Source organism: Typopeltis vanoorti, chromosome 9 (genome assembly GCF_054136105.1).
Source record: "Typopeltis vanoorti isolate ZY-2024b chromosome 9, IOZ_Tvanoo_1.0, whole genome shotgun sequence".
In the NCBI taxonomy this organism is placed as follows: domain Eukaryota; kingdom Metazoa; phylum Arthropoda; class Arachnida; order Uropygi; family Thelyphonidae; genus Typopeltis; species Typopeltis vanoorti.
In genome coordinates, this window is record NC_143557.1 from 56519271 (window position 1) to 56536232 (window position 16962).

A 16962-nucleotide genomic window follows, 5' to 3' on the forward strand; every position below is an offset into this window, starting at 1 on the left:
TAGACATTAATACGGGGTGGGTCCAACCTTTGCTTCTATGACAACTCTAACTCTGCCGGGGAGACTTTCTACCAGGTGTCGGAACGTCTCTGGAGGAATGACAGCCCATTCTTCCTGAAGAGCTGTAACCAGAACAGTTCATAATGCCGGTCGTTGGGGTTCTGGAGCGAAGTGGGCGTTCTAATTCATCCCAAAGGTATTCTATGGGATCAGGTCAGGGCTGGCCAGTCCATTTCTGGAACGTTATTGTCCACAAATCATTCCCTCACAGACCTTGCTTTATGGCAGGTAGCACTGTCTTACTGATACAGACAATAGTCATCACCGAATTGATCTTCTACCGTAGACAGTACGCAACGGGTCTAAATGCCCTTGTACCCTTCCCCATTTAGATTTCCATGTAGTGTTACGAGAGGGCCAAGTCCATTCCATGAAAAACACCCCCACACTGTAACGTCACCTCCTCCAGATTTCACTGTTGGCACTACACACGCTTGCAGGAATCGCTCTCCAGGCATTCGCCAAAACCAGACCCTTCCATTGGGGAAGGCCACATGGTAAAGCGTGATTCATCACTCCAAATCACACGTTTCTAGTTGTTTACTGTCGTCGCTCTTTACACCACTGCAGGCGCCGCTTTGCGTTCACAGGAGAAATGTTTGGTTTATTGGCAGCTGCTCGAACATGGAACATTCCTCTTAACTGTCGAAGCTCAGTCATGGTGCGGGCTGGACAGTTAGTAGAACTGCGGAACTCCCGGGTGATTGTTTCACTTGATATCTGGAGATTTCCACAAACCATCTTCAACGCTCGACGGCCCCTGTCTGTCATTAACTCATGTTGACTTGGCCGGCTTGAGGAGGGTCGAAATGTCTCTGACAGATTTCTTTAGAGCAACTAATAACTAGTCCACGTTCGAAGTCACTGAGCTCCCTTGACCTACCGATTCTGCTCGTACTTCTTACCACTGAACACACACAGCTCCGTGCCTCTTTTTATACCGGTAAGTGAGGTCGTAGTGACATCTAGACTTCAGTTTGAGTTACAGAGGGGTGTCCGGATACTTCTGATCAGATAGTGTAGTTGTAAACAAATAAGTGCAACTACCAAGGGCCTCTCATCCAGCGAGCAATTGCCCAATGATCTTTTAAAACCCACTATTTGGGCCTCATTAACAGAATAGTCACTTTTAAAATTTTTTGTTATGAGCCCCGATATATCCTATTAGATACGCAACCTTTCGCACTAGATGCTGTGAAGATGTGATTGAATTATGGTAAGCAGTGAAGAAACATAAGTCAGATAATTTTTTTATTATTTTCCAAAAAAGAAATTAATAAAGTGACGAGAAGTAATTGATAATGAATCTTTACAAGAAGAAGGTGTAAAAGAGGACTTTTGTGCCTCTGCAGGATACATACAAAGTACATGACAATAAAGTAGCTTTTTTTTTTGTATAGCAACACTACAAGTATAAATGAACTTTTAAAAGCCTTAAAATGTTAACATACAATTCCAGAAATATATTTTAACAATTATTTTCGCACAATGTGACACTTAACAAAATTTCAAAAAACAAACAGGATCACCACTTGGTATCTGAACCACAATAATCCTTCACAGACTGCCTAAACCACATGAAGGTGATAGCGTACCACCAGAAGAGCATCTCAATCCCCTGTTCATTAATCACATTATCCCTTATGCTAGTTTACTGATTAAAACATCAATATATCACAGTTTTAGTTCCAGCTGCTTGGTAAGTTTTTTGTATAAACCCTATTAGCAAAATTAAATTTATTTTCCTTACATAAACGCCTTCCCGATCCGTGCATAAGTTTTTAGAATTCAAGACTGATAAAATAATCCCCTGTTTATTTATGCAATGGATTTTAGATGAGCTTAATATAAATTCTAGGCAAACGCACGACTTATTAGCATTCTTATTAAGTTCAGCCCATCTAGTTTACATCGGATTGTTTGGCACAGAATAAGATCAAAGATACGTAAAGGAAGTCCAAATAATTTCAGAAAGATTAACTAAAGAATATATATATATAAAATGAATATTTGTATGAAGAAGTGGTACTTCCAGAATATCCAGCCAGCTTGTAGGACCGCGAATTAACCAATCCTGCAAGTTTATCTCTGTGAGTACTTGTATTGTTACAAACCAAAAATTCGGAGAGAATCCACTTATGCAGTTCATTCACCTCAAGTTGAATAATCCTTAGAAATGTCCCTTTTACGATCAAAGGAGACGCGTTTTCGCTACCTACTGCACACTACGACGGTTAAGGTAAAATTATACAAAGAGATTTATCCTTGGCGTTCAGTCACTAGTTGAATTTGCTGCGTATACTTGCTCGAGGACAAGTTTTACAGCTTTGTCTTCTTCGCATTGTTTGCTTGAATATGGCAACATTCCAGTGCAATAGTCCCCGCGCTAATAATCTAGTATCGAGATAGTTTCCTGGATGAGCTATTGTTACAAAATAACGATAGCTCTGGTACTATAGAATCAGATTAGTTCATGTATTGTGTGCCGTTCCCTAAACGGCATAGTAAGTATGCTATCGGGCAAGTTTCCAATACTTTAGTGACCTGCAAGCCTTCCTAGTTCGACAGAGAAGCTAGTTTTACTGAAGAGATAAACTAAATGTATCGCAAGTGTTTGCCTGTATCCGACGATCAGCATAACTGAAGAGGATCTTGGGTAAATTGCTAACTGTCCCCAAATGTTTGTTTACCAATGTCATCTAACCGAAGGTTATATTCGACAAATTTTTAATAAGAACCAAATGTAGTTTTGGTTCTTGTATAATGTCATGATATAGGTTTTTAAGTACCGCAAACATTGTTTGGTATTCTCTGGAGTGATTAAATCCAGAAAATGGCGTGCAAAATAGTTTATACGATAATTATATCAAATATGTTTGTTAATCTCATTACTTCGGTTTCATCCAAGTAAATGATTAAGATATTCTTGGGTCAAAACGCTACTATTAGCGAAATCCTACTTGTTATGTTAGCACAATCAAACTTAAGTATTGAGTACATTTTTTGAATTTTTTTTTCCCCTCAACCCTCTTCATATTTCCTTTTGCACTTGAATCTAAATCATAAGTAATTTTCTATGAGATCGAAACCTTAAATGGAGGATCGCCCCTCTGCCGTGGCTTTTGAAGAATTTTAAAAAATTTAACGAATAGGCAAAGTAGACCATTCTGCCAGTATAAGAATGGAACTTTTTTTTTTTTAAACCATTAGCGGTCACCATCAAAATTAGTGCATTAAACCTTTTTTTAACCGTCTTCTACCCTTTGGAAATTCAGCAACCATCCTAAATGTTTTAACTTGCACATCTTTATATACCTGTGCATATTACATGTCCTCAGTCTATCCTTATGACGCGCATCAGTCCCAGTTATCTTTACAACCTGTCAGAAGCTTCTCAATGACTCTCGCAGAGCAGGCGATCAAACTGTGCGAAATAATCCAACTACATTATCAAAATCTTATACCGCATCTCATCTTTGCCGATCAGTATGGCTCTTAGTAACATTTATCCTTTGTGTCGTCTCCCACAAGTCTACCTCTTCACTTCTTTCACAGTCCAATCAATAGGTTACACTGCTGTCCAGAATTCATCTCCTAGGTGACTCCTGTTATTCTATTCTAAAATCTGATGAGACTGCTCAAAACCAAGACCTCTTTCAGCAAGGCTCAGACTTCCATAAATAAGCCTTCCGTATCTACTCGATTCTAGTATACGAATCTTGTTGTCCAAACCAACCACCCTTGAAGAAATGCGAACTGGTTTATAGTTCCATCTTCCTCCATCCTTATGCAAAGTCACTCCTCATCTCATGACTCGTCTGATTGCGTAAGTTCCGGTGAATGACCAGTGGCAAAGTTGGTTTTGTGACACATTACCTTAAAATGTGGAAAAACCTCTTAACCCACTCCTCCAACTACTATTACGAAATATTTGGTATTTTAAATACGTTTGCTTCATGAATATCGCTCTCATTTTTTCATCCGTTTTTTCTAAGATGTGATATTCGATTTCTATTCTTCCATGATTATTTATTAACCCAGTTACAATACTAATATCCATAATTATTTGGCTCACTCACTCTTTCAGTGATGCAAATAATAATAAAAATAAAGCTTCTTTATTTCAACAGCGTCTGCTGCCCTCCAAAATGGCAAGGCTTGCTGCATATTGCGAGTGTTGGATCCTGTTCCAATGAATTTTTGGCCGCCTGGAATTCATCCTCAGCGCCTTATAACTTATTTGGTGAGTAATTACATGAATGAAACATGCGTCATCTCTCACTGAATTCTAGTTATTGCAAAACACAGGTCATATTACTTTGACCTTGAAACGTACTGAAACCAAGCTAACGATTACAGAAACAAGGAATAAATAGTAAATCACACCTAAAATGACTTGAAAAGCATGTAAAATATTTAATTTTGCATTAATTAATTTCAATAAATTTACTATGACTTTATCCCATGACCTTCAGTCCACTTTAACTTAGGTTAGAAAAACAAAGACGCAATCAAAAAAACAATAATTGTCTTTTTCTATCCAGAGTTTCGCTTATGATTTCGTAACCATATTTTATAACTAGAGAATGTAATAAATACAGTGAATAGCGAATATAGTAGTTTAATCCATCCACAAACTTTGGGAAGGTGGTAATCTATGATAACCTGATTGTGGAGGGAGCAGGATAGGAAGAGCAAAATGTGTGGTGATGGGTGTTGAAGTAGTCGTTGAATTATGGCCGAAACCAAGGCACATGGTGTGATGTTTCTGCTCATCTTGTCCGTTTTGTGGTATTTTACTGAATCCGAATTAACCTGTGGATCGGATTCAGTCGACAATTCCTTATAAAAATCCCAGGTGTAGTTTTAGTGCGTCACGTAAGCTGCGGGGATAAGAGGAATATTATACTTAAATGTCAATTGAGCTCATTTTTTAGTGTCTTTGAAAAGTGCATGTTTTCTCTGAAATCTGTGACACTTGCATATATTAAGAAACTTGTTGAATCTCCCCCTGTAACTTTGTCACTTCCGCCGAGAGTTGATAAACGCCTAAAGGAAAAAAAAACACAAAACAGCGTTTTCAAACCACTTCTATTCTCTCATAAGTGGATTAAATTCATTTACCTCTTAGATTCACATACATTCCTGCTATTGAGCGATTCGAAGGCACAGCCTCTTATTTGGAGAGCGGAAACGTATCCACTTGCCTTTCCAATCCATGGAGATTAGATTTTGCAAGATGTTGACATTTTAGTGCTAACTGCAACCATCTTGCACATATCAGCAACAGAGATGGGATTTTACAAAAGTGATTTGTGGTTGTGTATATAGTGATAACATATTAAATGCGAGTCCCCTCCACCTAGGGAAATGTTCTCTTGAACTACTGTCCGTTGTTTTTAAACCGGATTCATTGCAATCTGAACCACGTCTAGACAGTTCAATTGAAAAGAACAGACAACACAGAAACAGACTGTGTGAAAAGCTTGTCAAAGGGAGCGATGGATAGTCAAACAGCATTAAATAGATCGAAGGAGTTTTGATTGCATGATCTCACATCAGTTTTTATAGCACTGCCCAAGTGAGGGTTCAGTAGACTAAGTCAAGCCTTTTGGAATCAAATATAAATACTGATGCGAAAAGAAATAATCAATGTTGTCTAACAGGAGAAAAGGGATATTATGATCACAGTTAAGGCACTGGTTGGAGATCTTTTTGCTTTGAATATTGAGCACTGCAAGGGTTGTGAAATGATGTGGGCGTGAATATTATATCAAAGCAAAATGGGCGTAAGGAAGGAGAGAAATATCATTAATGAAAGAATCTCGGGGAAATCCCTGCAGTAGTAAAGGAAGTCAAAAGATAAAGTATCCACCCTGACATAAAAATGCGTAGACAATAACCAAATCCAATTGCAAGAGACAGAATGAAGCCCTACTAAGACTGATCAATAAGGTGCAAGCATGGATATCCTCTAAGATGGTGGACTTATCGGTGGTGAAGATTTGTTTTTAATGGCGTGCAAGAATTTGCCTACTTGTGATGCTCATTGAGGATCTTCTACTTTTAACAACTTGAACAACTAAGGAGGTGAAGCATTAAGATTGGCTTCCAATATAAACAAAAACGTCTATTTTGAATTTTCAGTATGATCTGTGCGATTGCTCGCTCGAGATCGAAACCCTACATTCATTGTTTTTTCCAGACAATTGATAACAGAAAAATTCTTAGCCCACCTACAATACAGATGTACTATAGATTTGCAAATAAACTTTCGTGGACACTCACTTTCAACTGAACGGCTTGTACTTGATAGAATTTAGTAGTCACGTTTGTCATTCCATCTGCTGGAGGTCACCAAAACAAACATCGTCGCGTTATGTTTTTAATCATGAACTATGCGTCGTTCTTTTAATATTTGTATTTGCACAGAGCTGCATATTTGCTTTTATTATTAGTAGCAGAGCTTGCTTCTATATTTACATCATTATTTTATGAAATGAGGTTTATGGGATTTCCTTAGTTCGAAAACTTTCCAAAGTAGATTTTGTACGATCTAACTTTGATCATCTTAAACAGATCTAAGTGTGCAATAACAGATGAAATGATGTCATATTCCTTTTACGAGGCAGGATTATTGTTTTAAGTCTCCTGATGCTGGTTGTAAAGTCTCAAATCTTCTACTTTTGTTTTCTAACGAAAGTGCTGCGGAGTTTTTTTTTTTTTTTAATAAAAACAAAACTTAAGATAACTGTGCTAAGTCGGTATGCAAAGTCATTTCATTGCATTGCTAATATATCCAAATAATTTCACTAGTGCAGTGATAGTTCCTGTAGTTTCTGGTCCCCTTTGTTTCCGTGTATTTTTAATGTATACTCTCCTACACGAAGCATATTTCCTAAAGCTAAATTTCTTAATAATTATACTTTACTTTCGACTGTGATTTTCACTGGCAATTCAAGGAAAAGAATTATATACGGAGGCATTTCCTACTCACATTTTTCACTCAATTTAAAAAAAAAAAAAAAAAAAAAAAAGATTTCTTCGAGAAGCGAAACAGCCATCTCCAACTGAAAAATTCTTGTCAGATGGGATGCATATCCAGCTCTTAGCAAATTAGGATAATTTATTAGTAATGAATTATCGCAAAATGTGATAAAGTTTTACATAGGAAAATAAGCCCATATATTACATAGTTAACTTTAATTCACATTTAGTTATATTCAAAACGAAAGACTGTCCAAATATTATTACTGCACAATCTAAATATACGTATGTTTATCAGTTAGTTGTTTAGTAGAACGCCACCTAGGTAATATTAATGTCACACTACGTACTGGAGCATATCTACGTTGTCTTAAGAATATTATGCTGAAGGCAGCGTTTTTAAACGAACCCATCATTTTCTCAAACATAGAATCATTTCTACATCATAAATACTATTTGGCCTTTTATAAAACAGAATAGGACTATCGTGTTGGCTGCATTCTGGAATTTTATGCGCGCGTGAAGTCTTCGTGAAGGATGCACTTCACTCTTTTCTTTATTTTAAAAGCAATTTTCATTTTCTTAATCTGTCGATAAAGTACAGCACTTACAAACCATATTCTTTTTTCCATAAGTTAATTGAAATGTTATCTGCTGGATTCGAACGTAATTCTTTGCTTTTATAAGCAAGTGCTAAGCCTAAATTTTTATGCTAATACGAGCAGACTATTTTTAGAGAAAATAAGGCACTGGATACATCATTTTTATGTCCGCATTAAGAAAAATTATTACATCCCAGTGCGTTTTTAAAAGAAAAAAACTAACAGTTATGTTTCTAAACTCGTGCGTTCAGGAAATAATTTCAAAATCACTGGAGATTTTTGTTAAAAAAAAAAAAACTGCACTTATGGATGAGATACGGCAACGCCATCTGTAGTTTTATTAAATTGTCTACGCTTCAGAGCACGCATGTACATTAATAGCAGTTTTTTTTTTTTTATCTCTGAAATTACTGCAATTTTTATATCTCTGATAATGCAGCAGATGAGGGGAACTGCATTCCACAAGACAAAAATTTCGTTTCGGATAATTTAACTGCAGGTATGTTATTTCGTATGCAGGTGTAGAAGTTACTAGCTTTTCCCGAAATTATAAAAAAAAAAATAAATAAATAAATACTTTCTTACTATTTACGCTCAATGAGTTGTTTCATAATAGCTTTAGTTCGTTTATAGACTCACTTTCTTACCGTTGGTTTTATAGAGCAGCTCAAATACACCTGTTTTGACTGGGTAGGATAACGTCATAATAGTTGTTTATATTTTACAATTAGTAAGAGGGGGGTGTCCTTTTTATTGAATTATACACCCTCTGTCCAAAAAGAAACCGAACTTTTCGAAAATAGAAACTAGTGGTGGCACCTGTTATCTTTTTGTAGTCGAAAGTGGCAACCTTCATTAGTGTTGTGTCAACTGCTTATGACATTTGTTTCATTAAAAGCCGAGTTATAGTGCCAAGAGTGACAGTCGGAAAATGAGTTTCAAACAGAGAGCTGCGATTGACTTTTGTGTTAAACTTAGTAAAAGTTTTACCGAAACGCATCAAATGCTTCAAAAAGCATACGGTGATGAATGCTCATCCCGTACTCAAGTTTACGAGTGGTTTAAGCGATTTCTAAGTGATCGTGAGACGCTTGAGGACGACGAAAAGCCGGGCCGTCCAAAAACCGGACTGAGCGAAGTTGACATCCAAAAAAGTGCGGGATTTCATCAAAGAAATCCCGAAATCGTCCGTCAGATCGATTGAAGATGAATTGGGGATTCCAAAATCAACTGTGCACAGCATTTTGACAGAGAGTTTGGGACTTTATAAATTGAATTCGCGATTTGTTCCCCACAAGTTGACCGACGAACAAAAAATGTATCGAATTGACCACTGCAAGGACCCCTCAAGAACACCTCATTAAAACCGCTCGTGATGACTCAAACTTCCTTGAAACGATCTTTACTGGTGACGAAATCTGGTATTTTGAGTATGAGCCCGAAACAAAGCGCCAGGGTGCTGATTGGAGACCACCAGAAGAGGGGCATCCGAAAAAAAGTCGCTTCGAGAAGTCAAAAGAAAAGACAATGCTGATTTGTTTCCACGATTCCAAGGACGACGTAGAACAAAGAATTCGTTCCGCCTGGCCAAACGGTGAATGGAGAGTTTTATCTCGAAGTTTTGAAGCGATTGATAGCAAGAATTCGTCGCATACGGCATGAATATCGTGACGACCGTCCGCTCGTCAAAACACACTGTCGCTCTTGGCAATATAACTCGGCTTCTGATGAAACAAATGTCATAAACAATCGACACAACACTAATGAAGGTTGCCACTTTCGACAACAAAACGATACAACAGGTGGCGTCACTAGTTCTATTTTCGAAAAGTTCGGTTTCTTTTTGGACAGAGGGCATAAATTTGGAATATTCCTTTATTAAATTCACAAAATAACTTTAAACATCAGACAACAGGTTTAAGGCCCTTTATGTTGATCAAGTTTCATAGTAGTGTACTGTATCTAATTTACTGAAAAGCGAATAACAGAACCTGGAATTGATTTAGTTTGGCTAAAAATAATACCTTTTCAAACTTAATAAGAATGCTTTCAAGCTACATTATTAATAGCACCATCTAAAACTGTTCATTCCAAGAAAATCACAAGTTTGTACGGTCATATATATTCATACACGATAAAGGTTTACATATTTATAGAAATATTAAGCTCGAAGAAGTTGGTTTAAACACCGATTTGAAACCGAACTAATTATTCAGTACACAGATAACTGACTATTGATTAAATGGTGAAAAGTAGAAACAAAACACAGTCATGTGAAAGTGGATTGTTGAAGGCTTTTAATCAGTTTAAAGAACTGACACCACAGTAACACTTGGGCTTGGTAAACATTGATGTATTATATTTGGCACACAGGTATCACACGACGTACTGTCGTATGTGAAGAAGGGATTTAAATGCTTATAAAAGTAGGTTCAATGACCTACGCAAATGTTACAAATAGTTGGGAGTAAAGTGAATGGAACATGTCTCAATAGATATCTATTATGCATAACAATATACATCAGGTATCATAAAACACAAATACATAATATTAAATAGAAAAACTCGAAAAGTAGAATTTGAATGTAACAGAATAAGTTCACACGTGGAAACATAGCACAAAAGGCACATGGTAGAGACGACAAAAAAGTCCAAAAATATTTTTTTTTTATTATTTATAAGTTGCGACACTTCATTATAATCTTTGCAACCATGTTTGGAAAATGTCCATTATGGTAAAACATTTCAAAATATTTAAAAAGACTACTCAATGTGCATCTGTAGTCAGATGCATGAGTTTCATGTACGGCAGAGCCTATTAAATTGCCCAGAGAAATGGCAATATTTGTCTAAAATTTGTCTATTTTCATCATTCTTAATACTTCCACATTTTCCTTAATCCCCCTCCCTACTTTCCCATTGAGTCTCCGTTCTTTTTTGTTTTTACCTTCTTAAGATGTCAGAGTATTGGCAAAAACACTCACGATATGAGATCTTAATTTTAACATAAATTACACACAAATACTAGAGCAAGAGAGATCTGCTTTTGAATATCAAGATGAGCAGAAAATATACATTTAATATACATATAAAGATCACTTAATAAAAAGATCTAATGTCATGGAAATACCACTAAGTGATACATACTGTACAAAGAATAATGTGCTACATTATCCATAACACGTACTACAATTAATATCAAAATTCTATAATTTAAATGCTTTCAACATAGCATTACTTCTAATTCTGTTGCAAAAGTAAAACTACAAATCCAATAGTCTGTACGCCAATAACTTCAATGTGCGTTACTTCGCAACAAGAAACGAGTATTTAATTAGGATTTTTTTAACTAGACTAATATTTAAATGAATTATTTTAGGCACCAGTCTTCAATAATTTCTGATTATAATTCGTGTGCTACTTTAATGTTATTAATATTCCAGTAATTTATTTTTTAACAATGAAAAACCATTCTAATCAGAATGTTCGTTTTTTCAAATGCCAACAGATAATATAAAAATAAATTTCTTCAAATAAATGTTGGCATATTTTGTTTTGATTAGTGTTCAGCAATGCTTAACAATGTAAATAAATGAAATTTCATAGAATTACAATCGCTGAGTCTTCATAAAAAGGATATTATTTAGAATTGATTTTTTAGGTATTAAAGAAGGAAAGTGTTATACATAGATGGGATTATTTTTTTCTAAAATGCAACTACAGTGAAATTTATGCACACATACAAATAAACAAACAGACATATACACGTCTATATACAGCCAAATGAAAGTGCTAAAAATCATAGACTCAGGTACAAAAATATATTTAAAAAAAATCTCCTAGCTGCACTAGTAGATGTGCATGCACAGAGAAATTAGACACTATACATGCAAAGGGATGGGGCGCTCTAAATACAAATCTCACAATTGTTCAACAGCGTGTAATTTTAAATGTCTTCTCCCGTTTGCGAATAGTAGGGGTTGACAAAAGAGAAGCCTTCAAACTCGCTGCCCGTCATGTTAGAGATGACCACCGAGTCGGCCGGCGTCAGGACTATTTTGGCGTTAGTAAAGATGGGGTCGAAATTTTCACCAGACCGTGGATTTTTCTGTGCAAGAAAAAAACAAACAAAAGCACAAATAAACATTGAAGCCAAAAAACTACTAGTGGTTCGAGAAGCAAAAAAAAAATAAAAAAAAACTAAACAAAAGAGCAGCAACTACACTAATGTCAAAATTGGTTTAAAGGAGGTTAAGGGTGGATTATAATTTGGCTATGAATTAAATCAACGCCTGAAACATCCCAGGCACTTAAAGATAAATTTTTGGACCAGATTTTAAACTACTTTATATACATTTTTAGATTTATGCGAGTAGTTTGTATCTACTTTTTCCCAAATTTAGTAGATTATATTGTTCATCTAATGTTTTTGTTACAGCTTTTAGGTGATTTTTTTCATGATTGATTTCGAACTTGATATATATTAAGCAGTCGCAATTTGGAGTGATGCACAAATTTAAGATCATTTTCCTCCCACGATTGCTCAGCGAATGGGATTATAAGTGCGCTGTGTGTACTTTGCTAGATTGAGTTTCTGCTTGCATGTTCAAGATCTGAATCCTGGAAAAATACGAACACCGGCCTTTATTTCTTTATGTTTTTTGAATTTCCTTATGTTTTGGGTGAGTTTTCTGAATTGCTAAGCACTCGTTTTAATTTGATGTGTACATATTATTTTCATAAGAATGTGGACTGCAAGCAGCCCGAAAAAGTTTTGTTTGGGGTGGAGGGAACCCAAATCCACTCCTTCATCCCTTTTTTCCATCCTCATTAAATATAAATTTCTTGGGTGGGTCTGTTAGAAGCGGGTCTCCATCCTCATTACTCTCCGAAAATTAATGTGATATCCAGATGGCGTACATAGACGAAAGCGCACCCATGTCTTTAATGCTAACTCGCATTATTGTATGAAATCACCGCATCATACCGTTGAGTTTTCTGAGCAGTTAAAAGCTCAGTTTCGCAGAAAACAGACCCTACTTACCTGTGCCAAGGGTTCACTACAGTCAAATAACAGCTGTTGAAGGTCAGAAAAAAAAAAAGTTCCTCTGGTGGTGGTGATGACTAGAATCGAACTCAGGTCTTTCTTATGTCGATCTTTCATCATTAACAGACGGTTATGAAGACCCTCTCACGGAGGTGAAATTTCATCCCTTATGCTAAAAACTTAATATTATATTAAGGGAAGAAGTTGCTTCCCTAAAAATATTTGAGGTTATGAATCAAATCGGGGTGTTTTTCTCTTGTCAAATATTTGCGAGTGTGTATGATAATTGAAATTGAGGAAAGAGCATTTAATGCAGTGACCAACGGTTAAAAATTACCAGGAATTTGTTATAAAACATCTCGCTGCTTGCCAATTAGTCAAAGTAAAGCAATTAGTATATCTATCTACAATGGAGCACCGATACCACAACACATAAAGCCAAAGCATATACTGAATGATAATGCTGGATATCAGTAAAGAATTCTCCAGAGCGAAAGTCACCAGAATGCTAGATTTTTATCCGAGTGTATACATTCTTTCTCTACTTCGATATTTCTGATGTAAGAATCTGAAATTCATTCTCGTTCACTCAAAATTAGTCCTCTAGTGTCAAATTTCCACTCCGTAATTATATTAAGATTTTGCACATTATCCGTGTGAAATTTTGTCTGTTTAGCTAAAAATACCCGCAGGAATTTTTAAGCAACTCAAAACAAGAGGAAGCCTAATGACGATTTTGATTCATATGTGTTTAATATTCCTGAATCAGGAAGAAGCTTTCTCGACAGACAACAGCTGTACGTATTTAAGGATACCATTTTTTTTCTTTGAATTTGGCAAAGAATAATTCATAGTTTATACGAAAACAACTTTTGGTTTGGAAAGATGCGGGTTTGAATCCCGAGTATGAAGCGGACATTTCGAGCTTTTCAAATGAAGGCGAGTAATATGGTCATGGACGGAGGATTATTTTTATTTCGCAAAAACAGGTAAAATACACAGATGACAAACATGGCAAAAGATACAAGTAAGATTAACCATTCTGTCAGAGAATTATTGGAGATTTTCATAAAAAAAATATAATGACAGGCCATCAAAACTAACATGGAAAAACAGAAGTCTGCAACATAACTTTCATTTGACAGGTTTATGACAATTCTAATAGTTCTACACTGTCAACTTGAAGAGATACCATCTTGAAGCCCAATCGCCATTACGATCGAAATGAACCCACACCACCTTAAAGTTTTGAGAAATCGTCAATATGATCCCTGTTTATAACCTCGTATGCAGTAACTATATTTTAAAGAAACACCACTCAGCGTAAATATTCTACATTACACAATTCTGATCTTATGTCCTTTATGGAAATGCATTCGCTTAACCTCTTTTCACTTCGAAAATTTCAACAACCTCACAAAAGAGAAATCTTTCAACTGCTTGGTTTATGATTTTCTAGGCACGATATTAGATTTCGTGGGATCCTTCCTCCATTCCCAGACGTTATGCTGAGTTTTCTTGCATTGTACTCTAAAGTCTTTCCCCACAAGATATCCGAACTGTTCCTCGGAATTATACATAGAGGGAGCCACTAATTTGGATGATCTGTGAAGGCAATGATACTCGATCTTTTAATTATGAACCTTCTATATTATTTTCTTTTTAACTGTATCAAGTCATTTAGGTGAAGTTCGGTATTTTATTTTCATTTTGTATATCTGAGTAAATATAATTTAAGGAATTAAACCTTTTCACCGATTTTCTCTTCCCATTTCCGTTTTTTTTTTTCTCGAATTAAATATGAAATGACTATTTTGAAAAAATATTTGCGAAGTTAGAAAGCATCAGTAGCTTCAGGTGTGAATAGCAGTTCAAAACCGATTCTATATTAAGAAAGCCGAAATTAATAGACTAGCAGTGACACCATGTAGGATTTTGTGTCGTTAGCACTTGATTAACAGTTGACTTTTTCATTTTGAAAGTAATAATTGGATAAGATGCCGCGCAAATGGCCGAATATGGGAAAGAAACTGAACGATATATTAAGGGGTGAATCTGACCGGTAATAAATAGCTTTTTAAAGAGGAACTTTTCAATGCTCTTAAAACCGTTCGATGGGAAGGTGGTCCAGATGAAATTTCATCTTTCTCTTATATATTCAAAGACATCCATGCCCACGGTGGAATTCGAACCCGTTATATTGAGGATACGTTAGCCACTAGGCTAACCATGCAGGCGAAGTGTTAACAGAACTGGGCTTGGCCGTTGCACTGAATAATCATTCGTCTAATAAATCACGTAATAAGATTCTTTAAACAAGGAATTAGTGTGTATGGGATAGACATTTAAATTTACATCACATGCAGTTAAAAAATAACTGACAGGCGTTGTGGCTAGTATTTTTTGAATGATAATATTTCAAATGTTAATATAATTATAACATAAAACTGGATTTGGGGAGGGATGTTTCGAACTTATGAGGGAAAAAAAAAAAAATCTCTTACACGCACGATCTTAATTTTCAGCTCGGCACTAATCTAAGCACCCCAACTGTGCATCATTAGTATCAAAGGGAAGGCAATGTAACAGTGATCACGTTTCCAATACAAGGATTGCATTGTGGGAAAAAATACTAAAAGGCAGAATCTAGAATGCGGCACAAGCAGTTTAGCTTAACAGCGGGTATTCCGACAACGGCAGCAATGGCCTATTAGTTCCACACAAATATGAATTATGCGGCATTCATTCATCATGCGGTTGAATGTGACCTTTTGAAGAAGTTCAGTCAGAATAGCTTAACATTGCTTATGTCATCACTGTAGAATGGACTGTTAACAGTTGATTTAGAACTCAATTTTGTTTTCACGAATGAGTGAAGACAAGATGAATGTCTTAAATTCCATTGACTTTATGGTTATTTGTATAGTACCCAAATTGTTGATAACCTCAAGCTGATGTTTCGTAAGCGACTGTGGTTCAATGTGCTCATCTATTGCGAAAACTAAAGAATGTTTTAAAAAAATAAAAACAAAAAGATTCCTATATATTTAATGCATCTTTGCTGTAATTGGTTTTATCCATTTGCTCTCTTACTTAACCAATCACTGTGAAAAATTCAATAATCGGTCAAAGCGATACGTGGAACTAAAAAGGTTCGATGAATTTTAGCCGTGCAAACAAATGAAATCTTAATTTCGATGTTGGAACACTCAGTTCTGAAATCTCACGCAATTGCTACGTAGTGAATCGTGTGATTGAATGAGATTGGGTTTTGCTATTTAATTCATTGCAAATGGAACAGTTAGAGGTTGCCATTACTTTTGCAATATCGCATTACGTTCGATTATATAATTTTTTTTTTTTTTTTTCAAACTCGTGAATGTTGTTGGAAATATCAGGTTGTGCGAACATTACCCCTTGACCAAAAACGTGTGGTTATTTTCCTGTTCAAAACTGTACAAATTAATACTATTAGTCGAAAATCATTTACAAGTGAAAGCTGTTACGAAAATCAAAAGAATACTTACGATTTTAGGTTTGAAAGGAGGTTGGACCTCTCGGTTTTCTATTTTGTCCCAGTCAATTCTCCGGAAAAACGGGTGACTTCTGATATCCACTTCTCCGTTTGGCCCACAGCCAAGTCGTTTAGAAGGATTCTTCGTCAGAAACTAAAAGTTAAAGAAAAATGTTATTTTCTGAGTGTAAACTGCTGTAAATGTTTTTTAATTGAAAAATCCATTACTCGCAACTCCACTCTATCAAGATAAGGCTTCAGATTCTCTCTCTCTCTCTCTCATAAATATACTTACTCCTTTACACGCTTCTTTTGCCTCTTTCGACAAAGATTTCGGATAAGAGACGTTGTGATCTGTGATGGAAGCAAACAGTTCTTCCTCATCTTCTCCGTCAAAAGGTGGCTGAAATGGGAGAAAGAAAATAATCCCATCATTTTTAGAAGAAGCACTTAAAGTAACAATATATTCAAAAGAATGTCGATTTAGGCAGAGAACTTATCTGAATCGTGAACAAATTTACATTCTAATAGAAGATTTGGGGAAAAAAAAATGTGAATCTTAAATTTCTTTTTTGTTCAGTGAAAGGAGATAGTTGAATACTATGGTTTTGGAAAGTTTCCAAATCAGGTACACAAATTATTGAAAGGATCCACGCATTTCCAAATAATAAATTCGTTGAATAAGTATTAGCTTTGTTAACCAAACAGCAAAGTTAGTGACAAAACTCTGGATGTAGCAAATATACAACAAT

General features: G+C 35.7%; 2 protein-coding genes across 4 annotated transcripts in view; one reads left to right on the forward strand and one right to left on the reverse strand.

Annotated features, from left to right (window-relative positions):
• Window positions 1-16962, forward strand: part of LOC150103063 (uncharacterized) — a 105351-nt gene that overhangs the window by 69640 nt on the left and 18749 nt on the right. The gene's annotated exons all lie outside the window — the stretch shown is intronic.
• LOC150103064 (protein kinase C, brain isozyme-like) overlaps window positions 1-16962 on the reverse strand; it is a 227130-nt gene that overhangs the window by 5418 nt on the left and 204750 nt on the right. For 2 of the 3 annotated variants that reach the window (XM_090398402.1, XM_090398400.1), the window contains exons 14-16: window positions 16506-16613; window positions 16224-16364; window positions 1299-11757 (exon numbers count right to left, since the gene is read on the reverse strand). In XM_090398402.1, the coding sequence (XP_090254528.1) occupies window positions 11596-11757; window positions 16224-16364; window positions 16506-16613 (411 nt within the window). In that variant the 3' untranslated portion in view covers window positions 1299-11595. Of the gene's footprint in view, window positions 1-1298; window positions 11758-16223; window positions 16365-16505; window positions 16614-16962 lie in introns of those variants that run through there. The other variant, XM_090398401.1, reaches the window with a different exon arrangement.